This window comes from Mobula birostris, chromosome 12 (assembly GCF_030028105.1).
Source record: "Mobula birostris isolate sMobBir1 chromosome 12, sMobBir1.hap1, whole genome shotgun sequence".
Classification (NCBI taxonomy): Eukaryota; Metazoa; Chordata; class Chondrichthyes; order Myliobatiformes; family Myliobatidae; genus Mobula; species Mobula birostris.
This window is the reverse complement of record NC_092381.1, coordinates 97,376,117-97,400,032: the sequence shown is the minus strand read 5'-3', so window position 1 is coordinate 97,400,032 and position 23,916 is coordinate 97,376,117. Positions and strand designations below refer to the sequence as shown.

General features: G+C 42.1%; 1 protein-coding gene across 3 annotated transcripts in view; it reads left to right on the top strand.

Moving 5' to 3' along the window:
* Window positions 1-23,916, top strand: part of LOC140206135 (pre-B-cell leukemia transcription factor 1-like) — a 607,496-nt gene that overhangs the window by 446,830 nt on the left and 136,750 nt on the right. For all 3 annotated transcript variants that reach the window (XM_072274346.1, XM_072274345.1, XM_072274344.1), the window contains exon 3: window positions 22,038-22,288. In XM_072274346.1, the coding sequence (XP_072130447.1) occupies window positions 22,038-22,288 (251 nt within the window). The remainder of the gene's footprint in view (window positions 1-22,037; window positions 22,289-23,916) is intronic.

The following is a 23,916-nucleotide window of genomic DNA, read 5'->3' as shown; positions in this document are numbered from 1 at the left end:
GGTTGAGCGGGATAATAAATCAGACATGATGGAATGGTAGAGCAGACTCGATGAGCCAAATGGCCTAATTCTGCTCCTATGTCAATGTAATCAGAAGCCAAAGTATAAATGAAAATGTTTTGCCCAACATTTGGGTGATTTTACTGACATTTGACTCTTTTGTTATTGTTCTTAGAAGCTGAGATTTTTTTTGCTGATTTGCAGTTTCTTTGATCTTGCATATTGTCAGTTTTACTCCTGTCTAGAGCCTGTGCCTTACTTCAAAGTAGCTAATTATCCATGAGCTGCTCTTGATGTCCCGAGGTTGTGAAATTTCTCTCTCTGGTACTTCAATCCCCCTCCCCCAATATTTCTCTTTCCTTTCTTCCTCTTGCTCCTTCCTTTCTTTCTTTTCTTCTTAGTCAAAGCCTGTGCAGTCACACAGCAGCTAGCCTCAAGCTATAATAATGAGTCAGTGGCTAAAGAGTTAGTGGGATAAAATGTTACAGCAGGATGGAGCGGACAGATCCTTACAGTAAAAAAGCATACAGCTTTTTTACTATAAAATAGTGCCTATTTGTTGAACTCCCAAACTCTGCATTCAAGTTCCTGACAATCAATACTTTAAAATAAAGGGCTGCTTTTAATCTTTGTTAGGTGCCTGGCACTCTGGCCATTCTCTCTTCTACCTTCTGGGAGAAGATGCAGGAGCCCCAGATGACTAGACTGGCAAATAGCTTCTTCCCCACTCCTATCAAACTCCTGAACCAATCCCCACTTTCACATTCCCTTCCCAGTGGTGCTGCCACATTCTCGAGCCCTTAGTTCTACCTCTTCCATTATAATCACTTTAGCATTTCTTTTTGCAATTCCTCTGTTTGCACCATGATACCATTGTTTTATGCACTTGTCGCTGTATTTATTGTTGTATTTATTATCACGTACGCTGTGTATTCTCCGAGCTTCACGCGAGCAAGGAATTTCATTGCACCCTAGTGTATAGGACAATAAACTAATCTGAATTTGATTCTGAACAGCAGGTTCTCATGGCATGGTTAGTGCCAACAATAACTGTTGGTATCATGTCTTGTTGGTTAAAAGCCGTGCAGTTCTACTGAATTCCCCTTGGATCCCATTATATTCCATAAATGTCAAGCCTCATTTAGATCTGTGAGTCTTGTTCATTTAATTATGCACAGTGGTGAACAGAAGAGTTGGATATTTTTTACTCTTGTGTTTTTAGATTTGTCCTTTGGTAAAATCGTCAAGACAGAGACACATAACATCAAAGGAAAATTTCTGTCTTGGAAGACATAAGCAGTAATTTAATTCTGTTGCTGCTCTCCAGAGTCACTTTGTCTTTATTTTGGAGTTAATTATGGGTTGTTTATCTCTGCTTTTTTTTTTGTCCCTCCTTCCTGAAGCAGGGCAGGCTGTAGTTTGTGCTGGTGCCATTGACTTGAGTTCCTTCCAGTGAAACAGTAATTGAACTTGGATGCAAAATTTAAGTGCATAAGGAATAGGACGAGAATATGGCTGAATGCCTCTTCACCCTGGAGCTGTCACTTCAGGATCCAGATAACTCTTGCCACTCTTGTTATGGTGAAAAGGCGGGGGAGTGGGACTAAATGGGAGAATGGATCAGCTCAGGATAAAATGGCGGAGCATACTCTGTGGGCCGAATGGCTGACTTCTGCTCCTTTGTCTTATGGTCTTATGGTCACTGCTTTCTGAATGGACATTGAACCCATGATCACTAGCTCACTACTTTAACTTTATGTACGCACTTCTTAATGTAATTCGCAGTTTTTATTTTTGTATATTGCAATGTACTGCTGCCGTATAACAACACATTTTATGACATATGCCGATGATATTAAACCTGATTCTGATTCCTTCTGGTCCTGGGGCTGTCATTATGGAGGCTGTAAGGGACTGAGGAAATCTACAGTCCTGAAGCAGACAAAGAGGATATGTAGATGGGCAAAAAATAATTTTTTGGGCAAAGTCCTTTTACAGGCCCATGTGAGGCTACAATTATGACAGAGCCCCAGTCTGCTACATCACTTTAATTTTGGCATTATCCTTGAAAAACCTTTTACAATGGGAGATGAGGAACAGTACTTGTGATGTACAGTCCAGATGGATATTAGAAACAAGGATGGATATTCCTTATCTTCCAAGACCCAAGGCTCCTGGTGAAAACATGGAGACAAGGCGGATTGCCTAGGAATTAGAGTCACGTCATCTCTTGATATATGGTGTTAACCATAAAAGTAATAGCCATTGTTGATCATGAAACTGGTCAGAGAGAAATTAAAATACACTGTTTTCCCCAGGGTGGAAATGTCAAATATGAGAGAACATAGCTTTGAGGTGAGAAGAGGAAATCTGAAAGGAGATTTGGGGGGCAAATGTTTTTGGAGGGAGTGGTAGGCATCTGAATTGCACTGTAAGGGGATGACATGATTTAAGAGGCACTTAGACAGAGAAATGGAATGGGGGAATATAGACCACATGCAAGCAAATGTGCAGTTTAAACTGGCATCATGGTTGATACTAAGGGTCTATTTCTGTGCTCGATTCTTCTATGTTCTTAAAGGATACATACACACCGGAGGTCTAAAATAGGATCTACTGCAGTTGCTTGGAAAGATCATTTGGCAATAAAATTGAGAGCAAACCTAACTTTGAACTCCAGTCTGGATGGAGAAGGTGTTGGGGGTTTGCCTTGAGGACATCACGTCTTCCAGTAATGAGCTGTGCAAAGCCTAAGTCTCCAAGTGCATTGCTCCCAAGCTTCATTTTGGAACCTGTCACTACACTAATGACATCTCAGCTAACACAAAGAAATCAACAAGTTACCTGACCCTTCAGTTTCAAGTTTATTATTGTAGTGTTACATGCTCAATGAGGGTTTTTTTGTGAGAATGATGTAATGGTCTTTTGGAGGTCACCTGATGTGATTTTCCCGCCGATGTTAGGTCACGTGATGACATGTGCCCCCCCCCCCGTGACTATATACGGGTCGACCCAGGTGACGCAGTGGTTTTTGAGTTTGTAGATTTCTAGATAGAATGTCTTGTGCCTCCATTTCTGTTGCATGTTTGTTTTTGTGACGCAGTTTCATTTTTAAAAAGGAAGGTGCGTTCTCTTACAAGATATTGCAGTATTGAACTGGAAATTTGTGGCTGGAAGTGCCAATTTACTCAATTCCGACAGTTTTGAAGGGAGAGTGAAGAATTCATCGAAGTGAGGGATCGAGAGAAGTCGGCATCATTCGGCAGTTTAATAAAGAATCGACCTTATTGAGTCTTTGTTGGAGAGAACCCGCATCCAGATAACTATTGCAAAAGGGCAATGAGCATGCAAAAAGGTGCTCTCTCTCTAAAAGGAATATAAAGTCAGTCAATTTAAACTGTTTATTTTCGGCATCGGGAATCCTGTGGACAGAACCAGCAGTAAAGGTGCGTCTGTGAAGGAATCCTTCTCCAGAGAAGTCTCTCCCAATTGAATGTGTAAAACTGTTGGACTTTCGAAGTTACCACTTTGAGAACTATATCTGACTGTATCGCTTTAAGAACTGTTTTCGCATTTAGCGCTTTAAGAACCAGAGCCGAGTGGAGTGGAGTTGGTGCACGGCTGCGTACCTGTTAACCTCCGGTTAAAGTTTTCCTTTGTTTTTTTCCCCCCTATGGTTTATACGTGTTTAATAAATGTTTGGTTGTTTTTATAAAACCTGTCTCGATTAATATTCATTGTTGCCGGTTACGTAACAGTAGGCATACATACACATGGTACAAATTCCATGAAGATTAGCTTTCCTCAGTAGCAATATCAGTACAACACAAACATGCTCTCCAATGGACTGTACATGCCAGCATTAGGTACAATTGGTAATCCTTTATATATCAGAGTCAGTATTACAGATATAATTGGTGTATATGTGGATCTGCAGTACCACTATCTCAGCTGAGCTCCTTGTTCCTTCATAAGCAATTGAATTCCTCCTCTTTTTTTTGTCCTTGCAAACATCTGCATAGATTTGAGAGGAGGTTGTCATCACCTTATATACCCCAATGTTGTTGCATGTTAGAAGCTGTGTCAGAGGCATTCTGAGCATTGGCTCTGTCCCATTATCCAGACTCGAGTCCTGGTTGTGGTCTTTCTTGAGGTATCCACTCTTTTGGGGTCCACTAATTATTACTGGTAACTTCTAAGTAGAAGATTGGCACTGGTCTCCCTCCAGTGTGAATTTGACATTACAACAAATTAATCCTTTTAGCTATTTTTGACTTATAAAATCTCTCTCTGGAGAATCCAGAATTGATTAGAACATTTATAACTACAACTAACATGCTTAATCAAATTTATAGTTCCTTCTTCTCCAACAAAGGCTCCCTGTGGAAGGAGCTAATACATCTCAGACATGTATTAGCTCAAGTAAACCGTGCTTAAATTCAGATTATGTTAAAATGCTTTTGAATATTTGCCTAGTCAATTCTTAGTGTGAGAAGCACATCTTTAAAAGGGAGCTTGAAGTTGTTAACGCTTCTCAAGTTTTCAGACAGTTATATTATTGCCTAAATTTGTAAACTAATCCTTGGAAGGAATGAAGATGAAACAAATTTTTTATTGCAATTAAATTGAAATACTGTTTTGAAGCCCCATTCACTTACTACCAGACACAAAAGCTGAATTTTGATCTCTTTTCTTCAGTAGTTTAAAATTATATTGATAGACAATATGCCAATATCTGTAATTAAATTATAACGTTTAATGTTTAGTTCAAAGTTTTCATCAAGACTTTGGTATTTATACACTCTTGTCATTATATACATCCTTCTTCCTGGTGTTCAGGATCCCACCTGAATGTCATTTAGTCTTGTAACTTTCGATGTTTGCCACAGAACACTTTCAATAAGGACCAGTTCCTTTCTGGGGACCCTGGTATTTGGAGCATGTATACTGTTTCACAGTTCCCTCTACCTCAGTTTGATCCTGATAGGTGAGTCTGCGCATTATCCCTCTGACTGTATGGGCTACCCCTGAGTGCTCCCAGTTCTTCCCACATCTGAGGATATGCTGGTTGTTGACTAGCGACTGTAAACTGCTGAGCAAGTAAGAGAAACTTAATAACAGGAAAACAAATGGGGATTGAGATTGATAACATCAGTCTGAGAGCAATTTGTGTGCATTTTCCCTTCCAATTTATAATTCCTCTTTTAACTTGCTTAAATTAGCCATGTTGTGTCATTCCTCCTTACCCCTTCACAACCTCTGCTCCTACTGGGAACTATTTCTAGCAGGTGTCTTGAGTCACCTCTGCTACTGCTCGTCTTCCATCTTTCCTGAAACTCTAAGGCCCAGTCCACTTTAACCAGCTCTTTCCTCATTCCATTGCAATTAAGTGAGGCATTGCTGTTTTTAACCCGAACTGTTCCACACTCTTCATCCTCTGAGTGAAGACATTTCCCTTCAAGTATTTAAAGTGTAGCACAGGTGAGAGGAAGTAGTATCTTTCACCATTAACCGGTGAACTTCAATTATTGCCTCACCCAATATGAGGGGAAAAGACGGTCTTTTAGCTAACTCTAAGATAAATCTAACCCTTCCCTCCTATTTAGCCCCGATTTTTCTGTCATCATATGCCTATCTAAAAGTTTCTAAACAAACTGCACACGATACTCCAAACTCGGCCTTGCCAGTGTCTTGTACACCTTCAGCTTAACATCCCAACTTCTGTATTCAATGTCCTGATATATGAAGGGCAATATGCTAAAATCTCTCTTTATGACCCCATCTACCTGTGATGCCACTTTCAAGGAATTATGAATCGGTATTTCCAGGTTCCTCTGTTTTACCACACTCTTTGTAGCTATACCTTGTGAATGCCTCACCCCAGTTACCACACTTGTTGTAATGATACCATTTTTTGTGAATGCCTTACTGCAGTTATCACACTCATTATAGCCATACCATTCCTTGTGAATGCCTTACCCCAGTACCACACTCGTTATAATGATACCATTCCTTGTGAATGCCTTACCCGAGTTACCACACTTGTTATCATGATACCATTCCTTGTGAATGCCTTACCCCAGTTACCACACCCGTCATAACTATACCATTCCTTGTGAATGTCTTACCCAAGTTACCACGCTTGTTATCATGATACCATTCCTTGTGAATGCCTTACCCCAGTTACCACACCTGTCATAACCATATCACTCTTGTAAATGCCTTACTCCAGGTACCACACTCGTTATAACCATATCATCCCTTGTGAATGCCTTACCCAAGACCTGCCGAAGGGTCTTGGCCCGAAACATTGACTGTACTCTTTTCCATAGATGCTGCCTGGCCTGCTGAGTTCCTCCAGCATTTTGTGTGTGTTGCTTTGGATTTCCAGCATCTCCAGATTTTCTCTTGTTTGTCATTGTACTTACCAATCAGCTATTTCCTCTCATCTGTGCTACACTTTGAATCCAGATGTCACCGCTGGAGCTCTGTCTTCTGATGCAGTGAGGAGATGATCAGCTGGACATTTAAGCTTTTCCTGCTAAGTGTGTAACTCATGCTTCCCTCACTCTATCCAGTTTCCTAACCTACTGGCTTTCTGCACTCTTTTTCCAGCCCAGGTCCCAGGGCTGCTATCACTACCACAGGGCTGTCAGGGCAGTTAGAGACCATCACTTCAATCACTACTGAAAGCCTTGTGGATTTTCATGGGCCATGAATCACAACTCAGTGGATTATTCATTGGAAGGCAAAAGCAACATTAACATTGATTTTGAGAGGACTAGGATGTAATGCTCCTCATAATATTATAAACTTCTATCAGCCTCTACTACTCCAGAACATATGCCCTCTAATCCAGGCAACATTCTGCACCCTCTTCACATTCTTCCTATAATGGGGCAACCAAAACTGAATGCAGTACTCCAGATATGGCCAAACCAGGGTTTTGTAAAGCTGCAACTCAACTTCCTGACTCTTGAACTCAATGCCTTGACTAATACAGACAAGAATGCCATTTGCATTCTTTGCCACCCTATCAACCTGTGCAGCCCTTTTCAGTGAACTATGGACGTACCCTAAGATCCTCTGTATGAAAATGCTGTCAAGAGTCCTGCCATTAACAGTGTCTCTTTACATTTGATCTGTCACAGCAGAACACATCACATCTGGCTGGAATGCAACTGATCTGTATCCCACTATATCTTTCAGCAACACCATCCACAACACCAGTCCAGTGTCTGCAAAATTAATAACCCACCCATTCCCCATTTTTATTGAGATCATTTATACATATCATAAACAGTGTTTGTTGGGAAGATACAGTCTTTAAATCAATCCTTTGTTCTCTCTGTTTGAATATTCAGTGAGAAGCCTCAAAGTGTTCATAAAAATAAGAAACAGTCGCTTTAAGAAGTAGTATGAATATGAGAATTGCCCTAGACTCCACCTGTCTGTTGTTTCGGTTCAGAATACATCATTGAAAATCTGTTAATTGTTCATAATCCTGTCTTTGTTGTGGTACCAAGCATGAAGCACTCACCTAACCAATCCTACATTAATCTCCTTTTATTCACCTTTCCCAAATGCCCATAGAGTTCTCCATATTTCCACACAGTAGGGCAATTTATATTAACTTATGGAGAGAATCTGGTGAGCCCGGAGCAAACTCTCAGAGACACAGGGAGATTGTGCAAACTCCCCTCAGAGAGCACCCGAGGGCAGGAATTGAACCCGGTTCTCTGCTCCTCTGAGGCTCTATCAGCCATGTCACTCAGGCTGCTCTTTTTATCCTTCAGGCACAATAATCTTAACTTTGTAACAGCTTATTTTTCTGCAGAAACCCAGAAGTGTCTGTTAAATATCAAATTTGTATTTTATTCAAATTCAAAGATTCAAAGCACATTTATTATCAAAGAATGTATAAATTATACACCTTGAAATTTGTCTGCTTATAGACAGCCACAAAGTAAAAGACCAAAATAACCCAATTTAAAAAATGACCAAAAAAACTGTGCAGAGAAAGAGAAAGAGAGAGAGAGAGAAACACACACCATGCAAACAATAGAAGCAACCCAACAGCATTCTGAACCAGACTGAGTCCCAGCTCCGTACTCGGAATAGCTGGAGTAGAACCAAGCCAAGTCTCGGCCCCCAGTTCATCACACCAGCAAAGCAGAAACACACAGCAGTCAGATCAGGTCACAGCCTCAGTGCTGCGGAGAAAGGGATGAACATTTACCGCAGAGTGAGCGAAATTAGCCCAACACTCACCTCCGTCCCGACACTTGGGCTTTGGGCTTTCCACCTATCTGGGCTGACATTTAAGTTGTTCAAGTACTAGACAGTGCCACATGCTAGGACCCAGATCCCGGTGCCCAATATGCTTGGGCTGCCCATTCCAAAACTATTCTCGATCTCACCAAATCAGCTTGGCACTTGGAGCGATCCAGTCTCGCACCCAGGTTAGATGGATGGACATCAAACCTCTTACACACCGACTGCTCTCTAAATTGCTCACTCCACCTTTACGAACTCTGTCTGCAAACCCAGCTTGAACATGTTGTGCCGCACGGCTCATCCTCCGAAACAGCTTCACCTCCACCTGCCTCCTCGCTGTCTGCAGCGATAGTTCACCAGAATATGCTTCAATATAGCTATTGTTTTCAGTCGAGTCTCTTGCCTTAAGATCCACCAGTAAGGTATTGCACATCTTCGGAAGTGCCAATAACTTTTCTATTAATATCAAATTATTTGAATCAAATTCAATCAAACAACTGCAGATGCTATAAATCTGAAACAAAGACAGACTGCTGCAAACATTCCAGCAGCATCTATGGAGAGAGAATGACAGTAAATATTTCAGGTCTGACGCCCTTCACCAGAATATGATTTAAGACAGTAAGATATAGGAGCACAATTAGGCCAATTTTCCCCATTGAATCTGTTCTGCTATTCAATCATAGCTATTTATTTTTCCAACACCATTCCATCGCCTTCTGCCCAGAATCTTAACACCTCTCCACAAACCCCCACTTCCAATCAAGAACCTATCAATCTCTGCCTTTAATACACATAATGACTTGGCCTCCACAGGCTTCTGTGGAAATGACTTCCACAAATTCACCACCCTCTGGCTGAAGATATACGTCTAAATCTCAGTTTTAAAGGGGCATCCCTTTATTCTGAAGCTGTGCCCTCAGATCCTAGTTTTTCCTACAAATGGAAACATCCCCACCATGTCCACTCTATCAAGGACTTTCAGTAAGTGCTAGGCTTCCACAAGACTTCAGTAAGTGCTAGGCTTCCCCAACGCCGCCACACAATCCTTCTGAACTCCATTAAGTACAGGCCCAGAGACATCAACCACTCCTGTTACATCAAGCCCTGAGATCATTCTTGTGAACCTCCGGGCCCTCTCCAGGAACAGCACATCTTTTCTTAGATGCTCTCAATATTCCAAATCTGGTCTGACCAATACCTAATACAGCCTCAGCAATACACTCATGCTTTTATTGGCAATTAGCGAATAATTAGATTTGGCAGTTTTGGAAATAGTTTGGGAACATTTGGGGTGTCATTTGCCTTCCTTTTTTCTCTCTTAAGCAACAAAGACTGTAAACTTGTAAAAAAAAATGTTCTATTTGACTTTTGGATCCCGAACGTAGCCATTGTGTGATTTCTAAAAGCCAAGATGCAGTATAAAAGGATGGAATAATTGTAATCGCATTCACCCACTAAGTTGAAGTACTGCCAAAGTTGATAAACTGCAGAGAGATTAACCCTTACCACTGACAGCTCTTGTGTTCAAATAGATTTATTTCAAATGGATGTTCTGCCTAAAGTGATAAATTAACCCGCTGGGCTCTTAAACAAGGTCATGGGTGATTTTTATTTTATTTTCCAAACAGTTGATGAAGGCTTTCAAACTTCAGGAGGTCTGCAGCTTCAATAATTTAAGCAGTTGTCTGCAAACGTGCAGTAGCTGTGTGGCAAGACTTTAACAAACATTTGGACTTTATACATTTGGGTTCATTTGCTATTTTCTGGAGATGGATCTACAAAGAGAAATCAACTTAATATCTGATAAAATGCTCAGACATTGGCTGCAGTCTCTAAACAAAGCTTAGGGGTTTAACTGCATGAAGTTTTAACTGAAGTGAATTTTGTCAGTCCAGTGAGGCTGAAACACATAGGAATAAGCCCCCCTCTACCCAGCATCTTGTTAACAAATGTACAGTCACTGGGGAACAAGATTGAGGATGGACGACGGGCAAGATTGCTGTATCAGAGGGAAATGGGATTGCTGTGTTCTATGTTTCACGGATACATGGCTCACTCCTGGGCTCCTGTGTTTTTCTTTCAATTAGATTCTGGAGTTCCAAACCATAACAGTGGCAATGAGTAAGTTATAAGACAAACCAGAGTCAACTACCTACCTGTTGAAGTGCAGAACATTTTTTTTTCTAAGCAAGACGGGAGAGAGATGTTTGAGTTAAAAAAATGGCAGAAAATGGATGAAATCCACCCCATGAAGTCATTGCTACAGATTGAGAAGAAATGGGTATGGACAAAGCAGCATAAGGTGGGTTTTCCAAAAGACAAAAGAAATGGTGACATCAGACACTGTAGCCACACATTATGATCCATATTGTCCAGTGAAGCTTGCTGTGATGCCTCGCATTATGCTATAGGTCAGTCATGTCACATGTTATGAGTGATGGAAATGAGTACCCTATAGCCTTTGCACCTTTGCATCACATTCCCTTACCGCTGCAGAGGAAAAAATTATGCATAGATTGACAGAGAGGCCTTGAGTCTGTAAAATGTCCTAACCAGAACATAGAACATAGAACAGTACAGCACAGTACAGGCCCTTCGGCCCACCTTAAACCCTGCCTCCCATATAACCCCACACCTTAAATTCCTCCATATACCTGTTAGTACTTGTATGGGAGAGAGGTTACTCTCATTACTGATCATCAACCACTAGTGTCCATTTTCAATTCACAGAAGTGTGTTCCACTTACAGCAGCAGCACTAATATAGAGATGGGCTCTGTTTCTTGGAGGAGATAACTACAAGATCAAATTTCAGAGGAAAACTAATCATGGAAATACTGGCGCATTGTCCTGTTTACCCTTGGAAAAGGAAATACCTGAAAAATTTTCAAAAGGGGACATTCTTCTTGATGTATTCTCCTTAATGCAAATCAAAAGTCTTCCTATTACAACAGAGATGATCCAGAAAAGACCCCACACAGTCTCAGGTCTTCATGGCCAACTAAAATGGCTGAAACGTGCAGCAAAAATACCGGTTCCCCCATTTTTTACCAGCGCCAGGATGAACTTGCCTTATGTGGGGATAGAGAGTTGTTATACCGAACAAACTGTGAGCTACATGCTGGTCATCTTGGTATGGTCAAAATGAAAGCATTGGCTGTAAGCTGTTTCTGATGGCCAGGGATAGATCACCAGATCGAGCAGCTGGTCACGCACTGTTTGGGATGCCAATAATTCCAGAAGAATCAGAGCTGATATACTACATGGGGCAGGTATAGAAAACATAGAAAAACATAGAAAACCTACAACACAATATAGGCCCTTTGTCCCACAATGCTGTGCCAAACATGTACTTACTTTAGAATTTACCTAGGGTTACCATAGCCCTCTATTTTTTTAAGCTCCATGCACCTATCCAGGAGTCTTTTCAAAGACCCTATCGTATCTGCCTTCACCACCGTTGCCGGCAGCCCATCCCAGGTACTCACCACTCTCTGCGTAAAAAAACTTACCTCTGACATTTCCTCTGAATCTACCTCCAAGCACCTTAAAACTGTGCCCTCTCGTGTTAGCCATTTCAGCCCTGGGAAAAAGACTCTGCCTATCTGCACGATCAATACCTCTCATCATCTGATACACCTCTATTAGGTCACCTCTCATCCTCTGTCGCTCCAAGGAGAAAAGGCCAAGTTTACTCAATCTATTCTCATAGGGTATGCTCCCCAATCCAGGCAACATTCTAGTAAATCTCCTTTGCACCCTTTCTATAGTTTCCACATCCTTCCTGTAGCGAGGTGACCAGAACTGAGCACAATACTCCAAGTGAGGTCTGACCAGGGTCCTATATAGTTGTAATCAATGTTCCCTCTAATTTTTAGTAGTCAGTGTGCGCAAAAATCTTATGTTGTGCAAATTTTTTTCCTGTGACAAAAGTATGTACGCACTGAATGCACACATGGGACAGTTTATGTAGGTTTACAAAATATTTGACATAAAACTGCAGAGAATAATAACAAAATAACATACGTATTTAAATCACACACACAAAAAATGCTGGTGAACACAGCAGGCTGGGCAGCATCTAGAGGAAGAGGTGCAGTCAACGTTTCAGGCCGACTAACTGAAAGAAGAGATAGTAAGAGATTTGAAAGTGGGAGGGGGAGGGGGAGATCCGAAATGATAGGAGAAGACAGGAGGGGTAGGGGTGGACCCAAGAGCTGGAAAGCTGATTGGGAAAAGGGATACGAGGTTGGAGAAGAGAGAGGATCATGGGACGGGAGGCCTGGGAAGAGGTGGGGGGGAAGCCCAGAGGATGGGCAAGGAGTTATAGTGAGAGGGACAAAAAAGAGAGAAAAAAGGGGAAAGAAAATAAATAAATAAATAAACAAACAACCAAACAAACAAATAAATAAGGGATGGGACACGACGGGGAGGAGGGGCATTAACCCTAACCCTAACCCTAACCCATTCACCTAAACGATTTCTCAGCTTGTTTTTGAGTTGATTCATTAGGCTAAAACCTCATTCACAGTCCGCACTAGACACAAGAAAGATTCCCCCAATGTCCATCAATCATGCAAGGTCACAAAACTGTTCATTTTGAAGTACAAATGCCACCATTTGAGCAAAGTTTGAAATTGGTTTGGATTTAATTTTTTCTTGCACGGAAAATTTGAAATCATTAAACTGTTACAATATTTTCAGCTAGAGATTCATGATATTTTAGACATAAGGCATTAACTTGTTCATCGCCAAATGTGAGGTCTGCAATTGCGGAGAAATCAAAAGCTGACCATTCTAGTACCTCAAATTAGATCTCCTCTGGGTTTGATCATTTTTGCTCTCGCTCATCTACACTCAACCGTAACATGCGTAGCACTCCTGTAACAGGTAATGACAGGTTCTGTTGCCTGAGCTTTTGTACACCGTCCAAATGTGATTTACTTGCCAAATGGCGCTTCAAAAAGTCAAGTTTCCAAATATCATCCCTCTTCTTTCCACTAGCAAATTCTCCAGCAACTTCCACATCACGACAACAAATCAAACAGATAACTCCAGTTTCCGAATCATACATAGATATTTCTCGTAGCTGAACGTTCATGACCTCATGAGCTTTCAGTGTAACAGTTTCTACTATATTGCTAAGCCATTCAACTTTAAACAGATTTGCAGTTCTTTTGCGCTTCACACCCTTCGCTTCTTTTGAATTCGACATAGTGAATCAATATTTTTCCAATAAAAACTTAGTAAGTCATCTACAGGATTTGAATCAGATCTTTGTGAACTTTACGATATGAACACTGTTCGCCAAACATCACATCCCCGTGATGCAGCTTTACAAACTGGAACAGGATAGGTGAGGTGACGTAAATTAGTGACGTGCATTGTGGTATTTGATAAACCGACTAACTAGTTAACAGAAACAGTTAGCTAAGAGATTATTTTGAGTAAGTATAATTATTAACTACTACATTATTTGAGGTAACTAACCTTTTGTGCACACATTAATTTCCTTTGTGCACTGGTTGAAAAACATGTGTGCATGCACACGCACACAGCTTAGAGGGAACTATGGTTGTAACATTACCTCTCGGCTCTTAAATTCAATCCCACAGTTGATAAAGGCCAATGCACTGTCTGCCTTCTTAACCATGGAGTCAACCTGCGCAGCAGCTTTGAGTGTCCTATGGACTTGGACCCCAAGATCCTTCTGATCCTCCACACTGTCTAATTAATACTATATTCTGCCATCATATTTGACCTACCAAAATGAACCACCTCACACTTATCTGGGTTGAACTCCAACTGCCACTTTTCAGCCCAGTTTTGCATCCTATTAATTTCTGCTGTAACCTCTGACAGCCCTCCAGCCTATCCACAACACCTCCAACCTTTGTGTCATCAGCAAATTTACTAACCCATCCCTCCACTTCCTCAACTAGGTCATTTATAAAAATCACGAAGAGGTCCCGGAACAGATCCCCGAGGCACTCCACTGGTCACCATCCTCCATGCAGAATATGACCCGCCTACAACTACTCTTTGCCTTCAGTGAGCAAGCCAATTCTGAATCCACAAAGCAATGTCCCTTTGGAACCCATGCCTCCTTACTTTCTCAATAAGCCTTGCATAAGCCTTATCAAATGCCTTGCTGAAATCCATATACACTACATCTACAGCTCTACCTTCATCAATGTGTTTCGTCACATCCTCAAAAAATTCATTCAAGGTCATAAGGCATGACCTGCCTTTGACAAAGCCATTAACATCTACTAGACTAATCTCCCATGAGACTAATAATTTTATACAATTTCTGAAATTTATAACATGAGGCAGTTTTGACTTCTTGGACTGTATGTATAATGTGGCCAGTGCATCTACCATGAGATGCCAATTCCTCTTTAGACAGATCTGATATCTTTACCATGCATAGCGTTGATAGGCTCTTGATGGTCTGTATAGACTTGGTTCAATACTGATAATTCAAAGGCAATCTAAGCTCCCTGACGTTTAGTCTCTTAAGAAACCAGATCTGATTCCTTCAGTGTTGGTGGCTTTACATGGGTCTTAACTGATAGTCATTCCCTCCAACTCTTCCTTTCCACTAATTTTCTTTTCTCTGACACTCTGAACATGCACCCTTACACAAAATTGTGGTTAAGTGTTTTAATTTTGAGGCTTAGTGCAAGATTTAGTCTTGGGGATCTCCTTGAGAGGTCAAACATGTGAAAGGCACGATATTAGTGGGAATACTCTAAACCAATGGTAAAATGACAGGACAATATGTGGAAACCCGGTCCTGCAGTCAACCACCCATTTCCACTAATCCTGTTTTATTCTCCCCACATTGGCATCAACTCCATATTCTCCCCCCCCTCCACCCGATTCTATCACTCCCCTACAAACCAGGGCAGCTTACAACAGCTGAACAACTTACAACCTGCATGTCTTTGGGATCTGAGAGGAAAGTGGAGCACTCTGGAGAAACCCTGTGTTCTTAAGGAGAACATGCAAACTCCACACAGACAGAAGTTAGGATCAAGGCTTTTTCATGTGACCTGTGAGGCAACAGATCTACTAGCTGTGCCACAGTATTAGTATATTCTGTTATCAGATGCTTCGGAAAATTCAGAACTATAAATATTCAAAACCTTAGATCTAGAAACTTGTTCCTACATAAAACAGGAAGATCATACAGTTTAACACATAGCTAAGGAGTTGGTGCAGAAAGGAGGTCTTTAGATTTTTGTATCATTTGGCTCTCTTCCAGGAAAGGTGGGACCTGTACAGAAGGGATGGTCTGCACATGAGCTGGAGGGGATCTAATAGCCTAGTGGTAAGGTTTGCTTGTGCTGCACAAGGCGGTTGCAGAACCAGTGCATCAGAACACATAGTGGCGTGGTTGTGAAGAAAGATGTTAAGCCTATATACAAAGTCAGGAAAGGTGGGACTAATGTCCTGGATACGTATATTTCAATGCAAGGAGTATCATAGGAAAGGTGGATGAGCTTAGGCATGGATCAGCATGTGGAATTACGCCATTAGTGAGACTTGGTTGCAGGAGGGGCAGGACTGGCAGCTCAGTGTTCCAGGGTTCTGTTGTTTTAGATGTGATAAAGCGGGTGGAATTAAAGAAGTCAGAGAAAATGTCACTGCAGTGTTCAGACAGGACAGACTAGAGAGTTCATCTGAAGAGTTTTATAGGTAGAACCGAGGATAAGAAATTTATGACCATGTTAATGGAGTTATAATATGGACAACTCAGCAGTCCACAGGGTTTGTAGAAAGATCGTAGACTGTTGCAAGAAACATACAGTTGTGTTAATAGGTGATTTTAACTTTCCACATATTTACTGTTAAAGAACTGGATGGGATGGGTTAAGAGTTCGACATATGTGTTCAGGAAAGTTTCCTTAATACAGTAAATATATCAAAATCCTAATAAGAGAGAGTGCAATACTAGATCTCCTATTATGGAATGAGACAGGGCAGGTGATAAAGGTTTGTGAAGGGGAACACTTTGCATCTGATGATCTAATGCCATTAGTTTCAAGTTATTTTGGAAAAGGATAGGTCTGGTCCTCGGGTTGATACTCTTCATTGGAGAACGGCCAATTTGCTGGTATCAGAAAGGATCTGGCAAGTGTGGATCGAGACAAGCTGTTTTCTGGCAAAGGTGTACTTGGTAAGTGACAGGCCTTCAAAGGTGAAAGCTTGAGAGTACTAAGCTTGTATGTGCCTTTCAGAATAAAAGGCAAGAATAAGGATAACAAGATAACAAGAAATATTGAAGCCCTGGTTAAAAAAAGGAGGTACATAGTGGGTATAGGAACAAATGAGGTACTTCATAAGTATAAGAAATGCAAGAGAACGCTTAAGAAGGAAATCAGGTCTAAAGGAGGCATGAAATTGCTCTTGCAGACAAGCTGAAAGAGAATCCTAAGGGCTTCTACAAATATATTAAGAGCAAAAGGATTGCAAGGGACAAAATTGGTCCTCTGGAAGATCAGAATGTTAATCTATGCATGGAGTCAAAACAGATGTTAAATTGATCTTAAATTCATTTTTTGCATCTGTATTTACTCAGGAGATGGATGCAAAATCTAAAGATGTGAGGCAATGTAGCAGCGAGGTTGTGGACCCCTTTCAGATTACAGAGGAAAAGGTGTATGCTGTCTTGAGGCAAATTAGAGAGGATAAATCCCCAGGGCCTGACAAGGTGTCCCTTCAGACCCTGTAGGAGGCAAATGCAGACATTACAGGGACCCTAGGAAAGATATTTAAATAGCCCTTAGTGAAAGGTCAGGTGCCGGAGGATTAGAGGTTAGCTAATATTGTTCCACTGTTCATGAAAGGCTCCAAGAATAAATTGGGGAATTATAGGCTGGTGAGCCTGACATCAGAAGTGGGAAAGTTATTGAAAGGTATTCTAAGCGACTAGATATATGAGTATTTCGATAGACGAAGACTGATTAGGAACAGTCAACATGGCTTTGTGCATGGTATGTCATGTCTAGTCAATTTCAAGAGTTTTTTGAGGAAATTACCAGGAATTTTGATGAAGGCAAGGCAGTGAATTTTGTCTACATGGATAAGGTCCTGCATGGGAAGTTGGTCAACAAGGTTTAGTTGCTTGGCATTCACGATGAGGTAGTAAATTGGTTTAGTCATTGGCTTTGGGGGAAAGCCAAAGAGTGGTGTAGAATGGTTGCTTCTCTGACTGGAGGCAGAATAATATTAGCTAACCCCCAATCCTCTAGTACCTCACCTGTTGCTAAGGATGATTTAAATATCTCTGCTAGAGCCCCTGCAATTTTTGCACTAGCGTTGCAGGGATCAGTGTTGGGTCCGTTGTTGTTTGACATCTATATCAATAATATGGATGATAATGTGGTTAACTGGATCAGCAAATTTGCGGATGACATCAGGATTGGCCAACCAGGGTAGGTCTTACATGGTGAGTGATCGGGCACTGAGCTGTGCAGTAGAACACAGAGATCTAGGTATACAGATCCATAATTCATTGAAAGTGGCATCACATGTAGATAGGATTATAGAGAAAGCTTTCAGCACGTTAATCTTCGTAAATCAAAGTACGGAGTACAGGAGTTGGGATGTATATTAAAATTGTATAAGACATTAGTGAGGCCTAATTTGGAGTATTGTGTGCAGTTTTGGTCACCTACCTACAGGAAAGATGAAAATAAGATTTAAAGTGTGCAGAGAAAATTTACAAGGGTGTTGCTGGGACTTGAGTACCTGTGTTATAGGGAAAGGTTCAATAAGGTTGGATCTATTCCCTAGAATGTAGAAGATTGAGGGGAGGTTTGATAAAAGTATACAAAATTATGAGCGATACAGACAGTGTAAATGCAAGCAGGTTTCTCCACTGAGGTTGGGTGAAGCTACAACTAGAGGTCATGGGTTAAGGGTGAAAGGTGGAGTGTTTAAGGAAAACATGAGGGGAAACTCCTTCACTCAGAGGGTGGTGAGAGCGTAGAATGAGCTGCAGGTGCAAGTAGTGGATGTGGGTTCGATTTCAACATTTAGGAGAAACTTGGATCGGTACATGGATGGGAGGGGTATGGAGGGCAGGTCAATGGGACTGGGCAGATTAATGCTTCAGCATGGTTTAGATAGGCCAAATGGATTCTCTCTTTGCCGTAGTGTTCTATGACCCTAGGAGATCAGTTGTTTCATGGTTGCTGTTCAAGGCTAAGATGTTGCTTTCTGAATGGGAATTTACTGGAGACAGGAACCAAAAGACCTGAGAGATCATCAATTAGCATATCCCTTCTGGTTGTTCCACCACAGAAGGTCCAAGTTTTCTCTGAGATCTACTCTGTCCCCATTATCTTCAAATTTGCTGTTCATGGATTCAAATCCCATCTCAAACTGTTTTCCAACATGTATATGTACATATGCTCTTGAATGAACCAGTCATTGCCTATATAAATAAGGCATCAGTTAATAGGTCTGTTTCGTCAAGTGACTCCCTTTTGCTCGTTGTTTTCAAACAGAAAGGTCATTTTACAAAGCTACACCAGTTTTGAAACTGACCCCACTGTTTTGTGGGTTTCAGTGGAATTAGTTAGTTAATATTTTTTCCTTTCTTAGTGTCTCGGCTTTTTAATCTACTTATTAATGGGCTCAAAAGATGTTTTAGTGTCATCAGCATTGCTTTGTTATCTCTGTTATGAATGCCACTATCACTTGTAGACAAGGATTTAGAGTGTACTGACTGTTGGAGAATAACATTGGTGAGTTTATCAACAGTCTTTGGAAATCTACAGGAGACTGTAGATGCTGGAATTTAGAGTGCAAAATATTTTGCTGGAGGAACACATCAGGCCAGACAGCATCTGTGGAAGCAGAGGAATCCCGTGCCTCTACAGATCTTCCTTGCCTTCCTGATCTCCTCCAGCAGCTGTATTTTGGAACAGTCTCTGGGAATGGTCATCAGCCACTGAGGTAAGAACACGCATGGTTCTGGGGCTGATGCGGTGGTTTAGGCCCAATATTCAGGACTTTCATGGTGGCTTCATTTGTAATTCTTTCCAGGTGAGCAATTTGATGTCTGGAGTATTGTAAAGTGGTCATTACCAGTAACAAGCGCAAACATACCCTGTAATTGTGGGTGCAGTGCTGGTGGAGCAATGGGAGCTCCACTGCCTCCTGGAAGGCAGTGACTGCTTGAAGGAGATCAGAATCAGGTTTATTTTCACCGACATATGCTGTGAAATCTGTTGTTTTACATCAGCAGTAGAGTGCAATGCATAACAAATTACTATATGTTATAATATGAAGTAAAAGAAAGTAAATAAGTAGTGCATAAAAAGAGCAAAATAGTAAGGTGATATTCATGGGTTCATAGACCATTCAGAAATCTGATGGCAGCGGGGAAGAAGTTGTTCCTAAACGTTGAGTGTGGGTGTTCAGGTTGCTGTACAACCTCCCTGATGGTAGTAATGAGAATAAGGTATGTGTTGGTTGGTGAAGGTCCTTAATGATGGGGCAGTGCCTTTTGAAGATGTCCTCAATGGTGGAGAGACTAGTGCCCATGATGGAGCGGGCTGAGTTTACAACCCTCTACAGCTTTTTCTGACCCTGTGTATTGGAGCCTCCATACCAGATGACGATGTCCTCCATGGGATATCAGTAGAAATTTGCTAGAGTCTTTGGTGACATACCAAATCTCCTCAAACTCCAATGAAATATAGCCACTGCCGTGCCTTCTTCGTAACTACATTGATATATTGGGCCCAGGATAGATCTTCAGTGATGTTGATACCCAGGAACTTGAAACCGCTCACTCTTTCCACTGCTGACCTCTTGATGTGGACTGGTGAGTGTGTATTTGCAGATAATGGGGACAGAGTATATCTCAGAGAAAGGTTGGACCTTCTGTGGTGGAACAACCAGAAGGGATATGCTAATTGATGATCTCTCCAAGCTTCCACTTCCTAAAGTCCACAATCAATTGCTTGGTCATACTGACACTGAGTACATGACTGTTGTTGTGACACCACTCAGCCAGTCCATCTATCACTCTCTTGAACATCTCTTTGCTACTATCTGAGATTCTGCCAACAATTGTTGAGTTATTGACAAATTTTTAGATGTGTTAGAGCTGTGCGGTCAAGAGTTCATCATTATTGTACAAGAGGTCCACTCAAGAATCTTATCACAGTGGGACAAAAGCTGTCCTTTAGCCTGTTGGTAAATGTTTTCAAGCTTTTGCATCTTTTGCCTGATTGAAAGGGGAGAAAAGAAGAGGGCAGGGGTCTTTGATTATGTTCGCTGCTTTCCTGAGGCAGCGAGAAGTACAATTACAGAGACCTCAGTAATCAATGTCCATTGTGTACAGCACATGGTGCTCCCTCTGTAATCAATGCCCTCTGTAGTTAATGGCCTCTGTAGGCAGAGATTATAATCATTGTCTTCTCTAGACATGACCTCTGGATTGTGATCTCATTAGACAGTAGTCTTTGTGAACAGTGTGGATTGTGCTGTCTGTAGACATGATCTGTCTTCACAGTTCTCTGTGGGCAGTGTCTTTTGTAGGTCATGTTGTCAGAGTGCTCCGTATGGCCCACTGGTACATACTGCGTAGTGACATGAAACAGCTTCAAACTGGTACTCATTCAAGTTCCCTTTCAAGTTATCACCTCTCCAGAGGAAAAAGCCCACTTGTGTTTCTTCAGCTCAACCTGTGGCACAAAGTTTCAGTGCCTCCACCGCCCCAACTTGATGCTTGAAGCGAGGCCATCATGTTGGGGCAAGACATGCAACTTCCACTGCATTGCTTGCACACCTGCTTCCAAGCCCACCCTCGCTGGACAGATTTGACATCTTTCAGGAATTCCTGAGCCAGCTTGGGAGTTCTCAGGAAGGAGTAGCTTGGGTAACAAGTTATGCAAATAAAACTTCTTTCCAGCAGATTTGCAGGTTCAGAATCCCAAGACGAATGAGTGAAGTATCTCTGTTTCTTAGTCCATGGAAGTGATTGACATTGGGAATCTTGTAGTTAAAACCTCTAGTCAACTAAAATGCTAAGTTGAAGTTATTCTCTTGTGTACAAGTATAGTGAGGTACAGGTATTGAGAAAAAATTATTTGCGGTATCATCACTAGCACGTCAATTTAGACAATACAGGATATCGGTTATACATAGATTATATATAGTGAAGAAAAAAAGACTGCAAAACAAAAAGTAAGTTAAACAACACAATCAGAGACAGCTCCAAATTAGTGCAAGAGGTGATTTGTGTGGATCCATTGCTGAGATAGTGTTAGAGTTGTGCAGATTGGTTCAGGGATCTTTTGGTTGTAAGAAAGTAACTGTTATTGAACCTGGTAGTGTGGGACTTGAGGCTTCTCTACTTCCTGCTTGATGGTAGCAGTGAAAAAAGGCATAACCCAGATGGTTGATAATCCTCAATGGTAGATGCTGCCTTCTTGAGGGAGCACCTTCTGCAGGTGCTGAAGATTGTGGGGAGGGCTGTGTCCACTACTCTATTCAGCCCCTGTGTTACTGTGAGTTGGGATTACTGTGTTTTGTCATTGTGGATTCACTCAAGATGCTTCCATTGGTGCTTCTGCTGAAGTTTAGGCAATTTGGTGACATACCCTTTCCAATGATTGTCCTAGGTAATATTGAACCAGGTGGCCATTGGTCTTTCCCTGGAGTGGGTAGTGGGGGGATAGGCGGGCTTGGGGATTTACTCAGTGCACTAAAAGGCATTGCATTGTATTGCAGAGTTGAGTATTCGGGGAGCACAGGAAGAGGATCCACCAGACCCCCAGCTCCTGCGACTGGACAACATGCTGCTGGCAGAGGGTGTGGCTGGACCGGAGAAGGGCGGAGGTTCTGCCTCTACTGCTGCAGCTGCTGCTGCTGCCACCTCTGGGGGCTCGAGCACAGACAACTCAGCAGAGCACACTGACTACCGGGCTAAACTGACACAAATCCGGCAGATCTACCACACAGAGCTTGAGAAGTACGAACAGGTAAACCTGCCAACCACCATCACCAGATGCCTACCCCATAGAGCTTGTCAACTGCTATAGGAGGGTAGACTGTGAACCCAGGGTATAGGTCAAAATAGTGCTCTGAGAGGGAGGGCAATGGGAAGAATAAATTCCACCAATGGTGGGGGAGAGTTTGCTGCCGATTCTCAAGTTGGGGAACTCAGAATAAAAGTGTAGGTCTCCCCTCTCACTGTGAAAGGACAACACCTATCTGTCCCTTGTTCGTGAGAGAGAGAGAGAGCCTGTGGCTTGTCGAATTATTGAGTGAACAATAGTTTTTGTTGTACTACAGGTCACGGTCTCTCTTTGGGGGCTTTGCTATTGCTTGCTTGGTGGGTGGTGGGTGCTGATGCTTTCTGCTGAAATAAGTGGGGAAGAGGGAGGGGGGAGAGTTGATTCATTGGTGCTGTCTGCATATGGGAGGGGGAGGGGTGCTTTGTGTTTCTAATGCTTTTCTGTCATTCATTCTTTGGGGTTCTTATCTGTTTTTGTGGATGTCTCTGAAGAGTAAGAATTTCAGGTAGTATACAGTATACATTCTGTGAGGTAAAATAGAAACATTGAACCAATGAACCACTTAGGGTTCCCGTTGATACCCAATGCTGCCTGTACATGTGCATACACAGGGGAAGGAAGCACTGAAACACAAGGCCAACTCCTCCAACCCCACACAAAGCACACCTGCCCAGACTCTCATTCCATGCCTGACCACAGGCTTACTGAACTCCTTGGAGAGTGTCCTCAACAGGAGGGAGCTTTCTGCAAATGCTCATCCCATTAGGGGCCCAATGATTCAATGTACACCCATCTTTACACAACTTTAACCCAGCACCATCGCATCCCTCTGCCCCGAGCTCAGCTTCTGCCCTTTATCATCAGTACACATTGATTTATCTGGAGACAAAAAGGACCGCAAGCTCAAGAGATTCTGCAGATGCTGAAAATCTTGAGCAACCCACACAAAATTCTGGAGGAACTCAGCAGGTCAGGCAACATTTATGGAGAGAAAAAGGTTTCGGGCCAAGACCCTTCACCAGAACTCTTCATCGGGTCTCAGGAGCCCCTTAGGGTTGTGTACTGTCCCCTCCTTTACTCCTTGTACACCGATGACTGTGTCACCACCCACAGCTCTAATCAGCTAATTAAATTTGCCAACAACACCACATTGACTGGCCTAATCTCAAACAATATAAGGTAGCCTACAGGGAAGAAGTCAACTCTCTGACACAGTGGTGTCAAGAAAACAACCTCTCCTTCAATATTGCAAAAACAAAGGAGCTGGTTGTGGATTACAGGAGGATGGAGATGGGCTAATCCCTATTGACATCAATGGATCTGGGGTTGAGAGGGTAAACAACTTCAAATTCCTCGGCATCCACATCACCGAGAACCTCAAGTGGTCTGTGTACACCAGCTGTGTGGTGAAAAAGGCTTAACAGCGCCTCTTTCACCTCAGTTGGTTGAGGAAGTTTGGTATGGGCCCCCAAATCCTATGAACTTGCTACAGGGGCACAATTGAGAGCATCCTGACTGGCTGTATCACTGCCTGGTATGGGAACTGTACCCCCCTTAATCATAGGACTCTGCAGAGAGTGGTGCAGACAGCC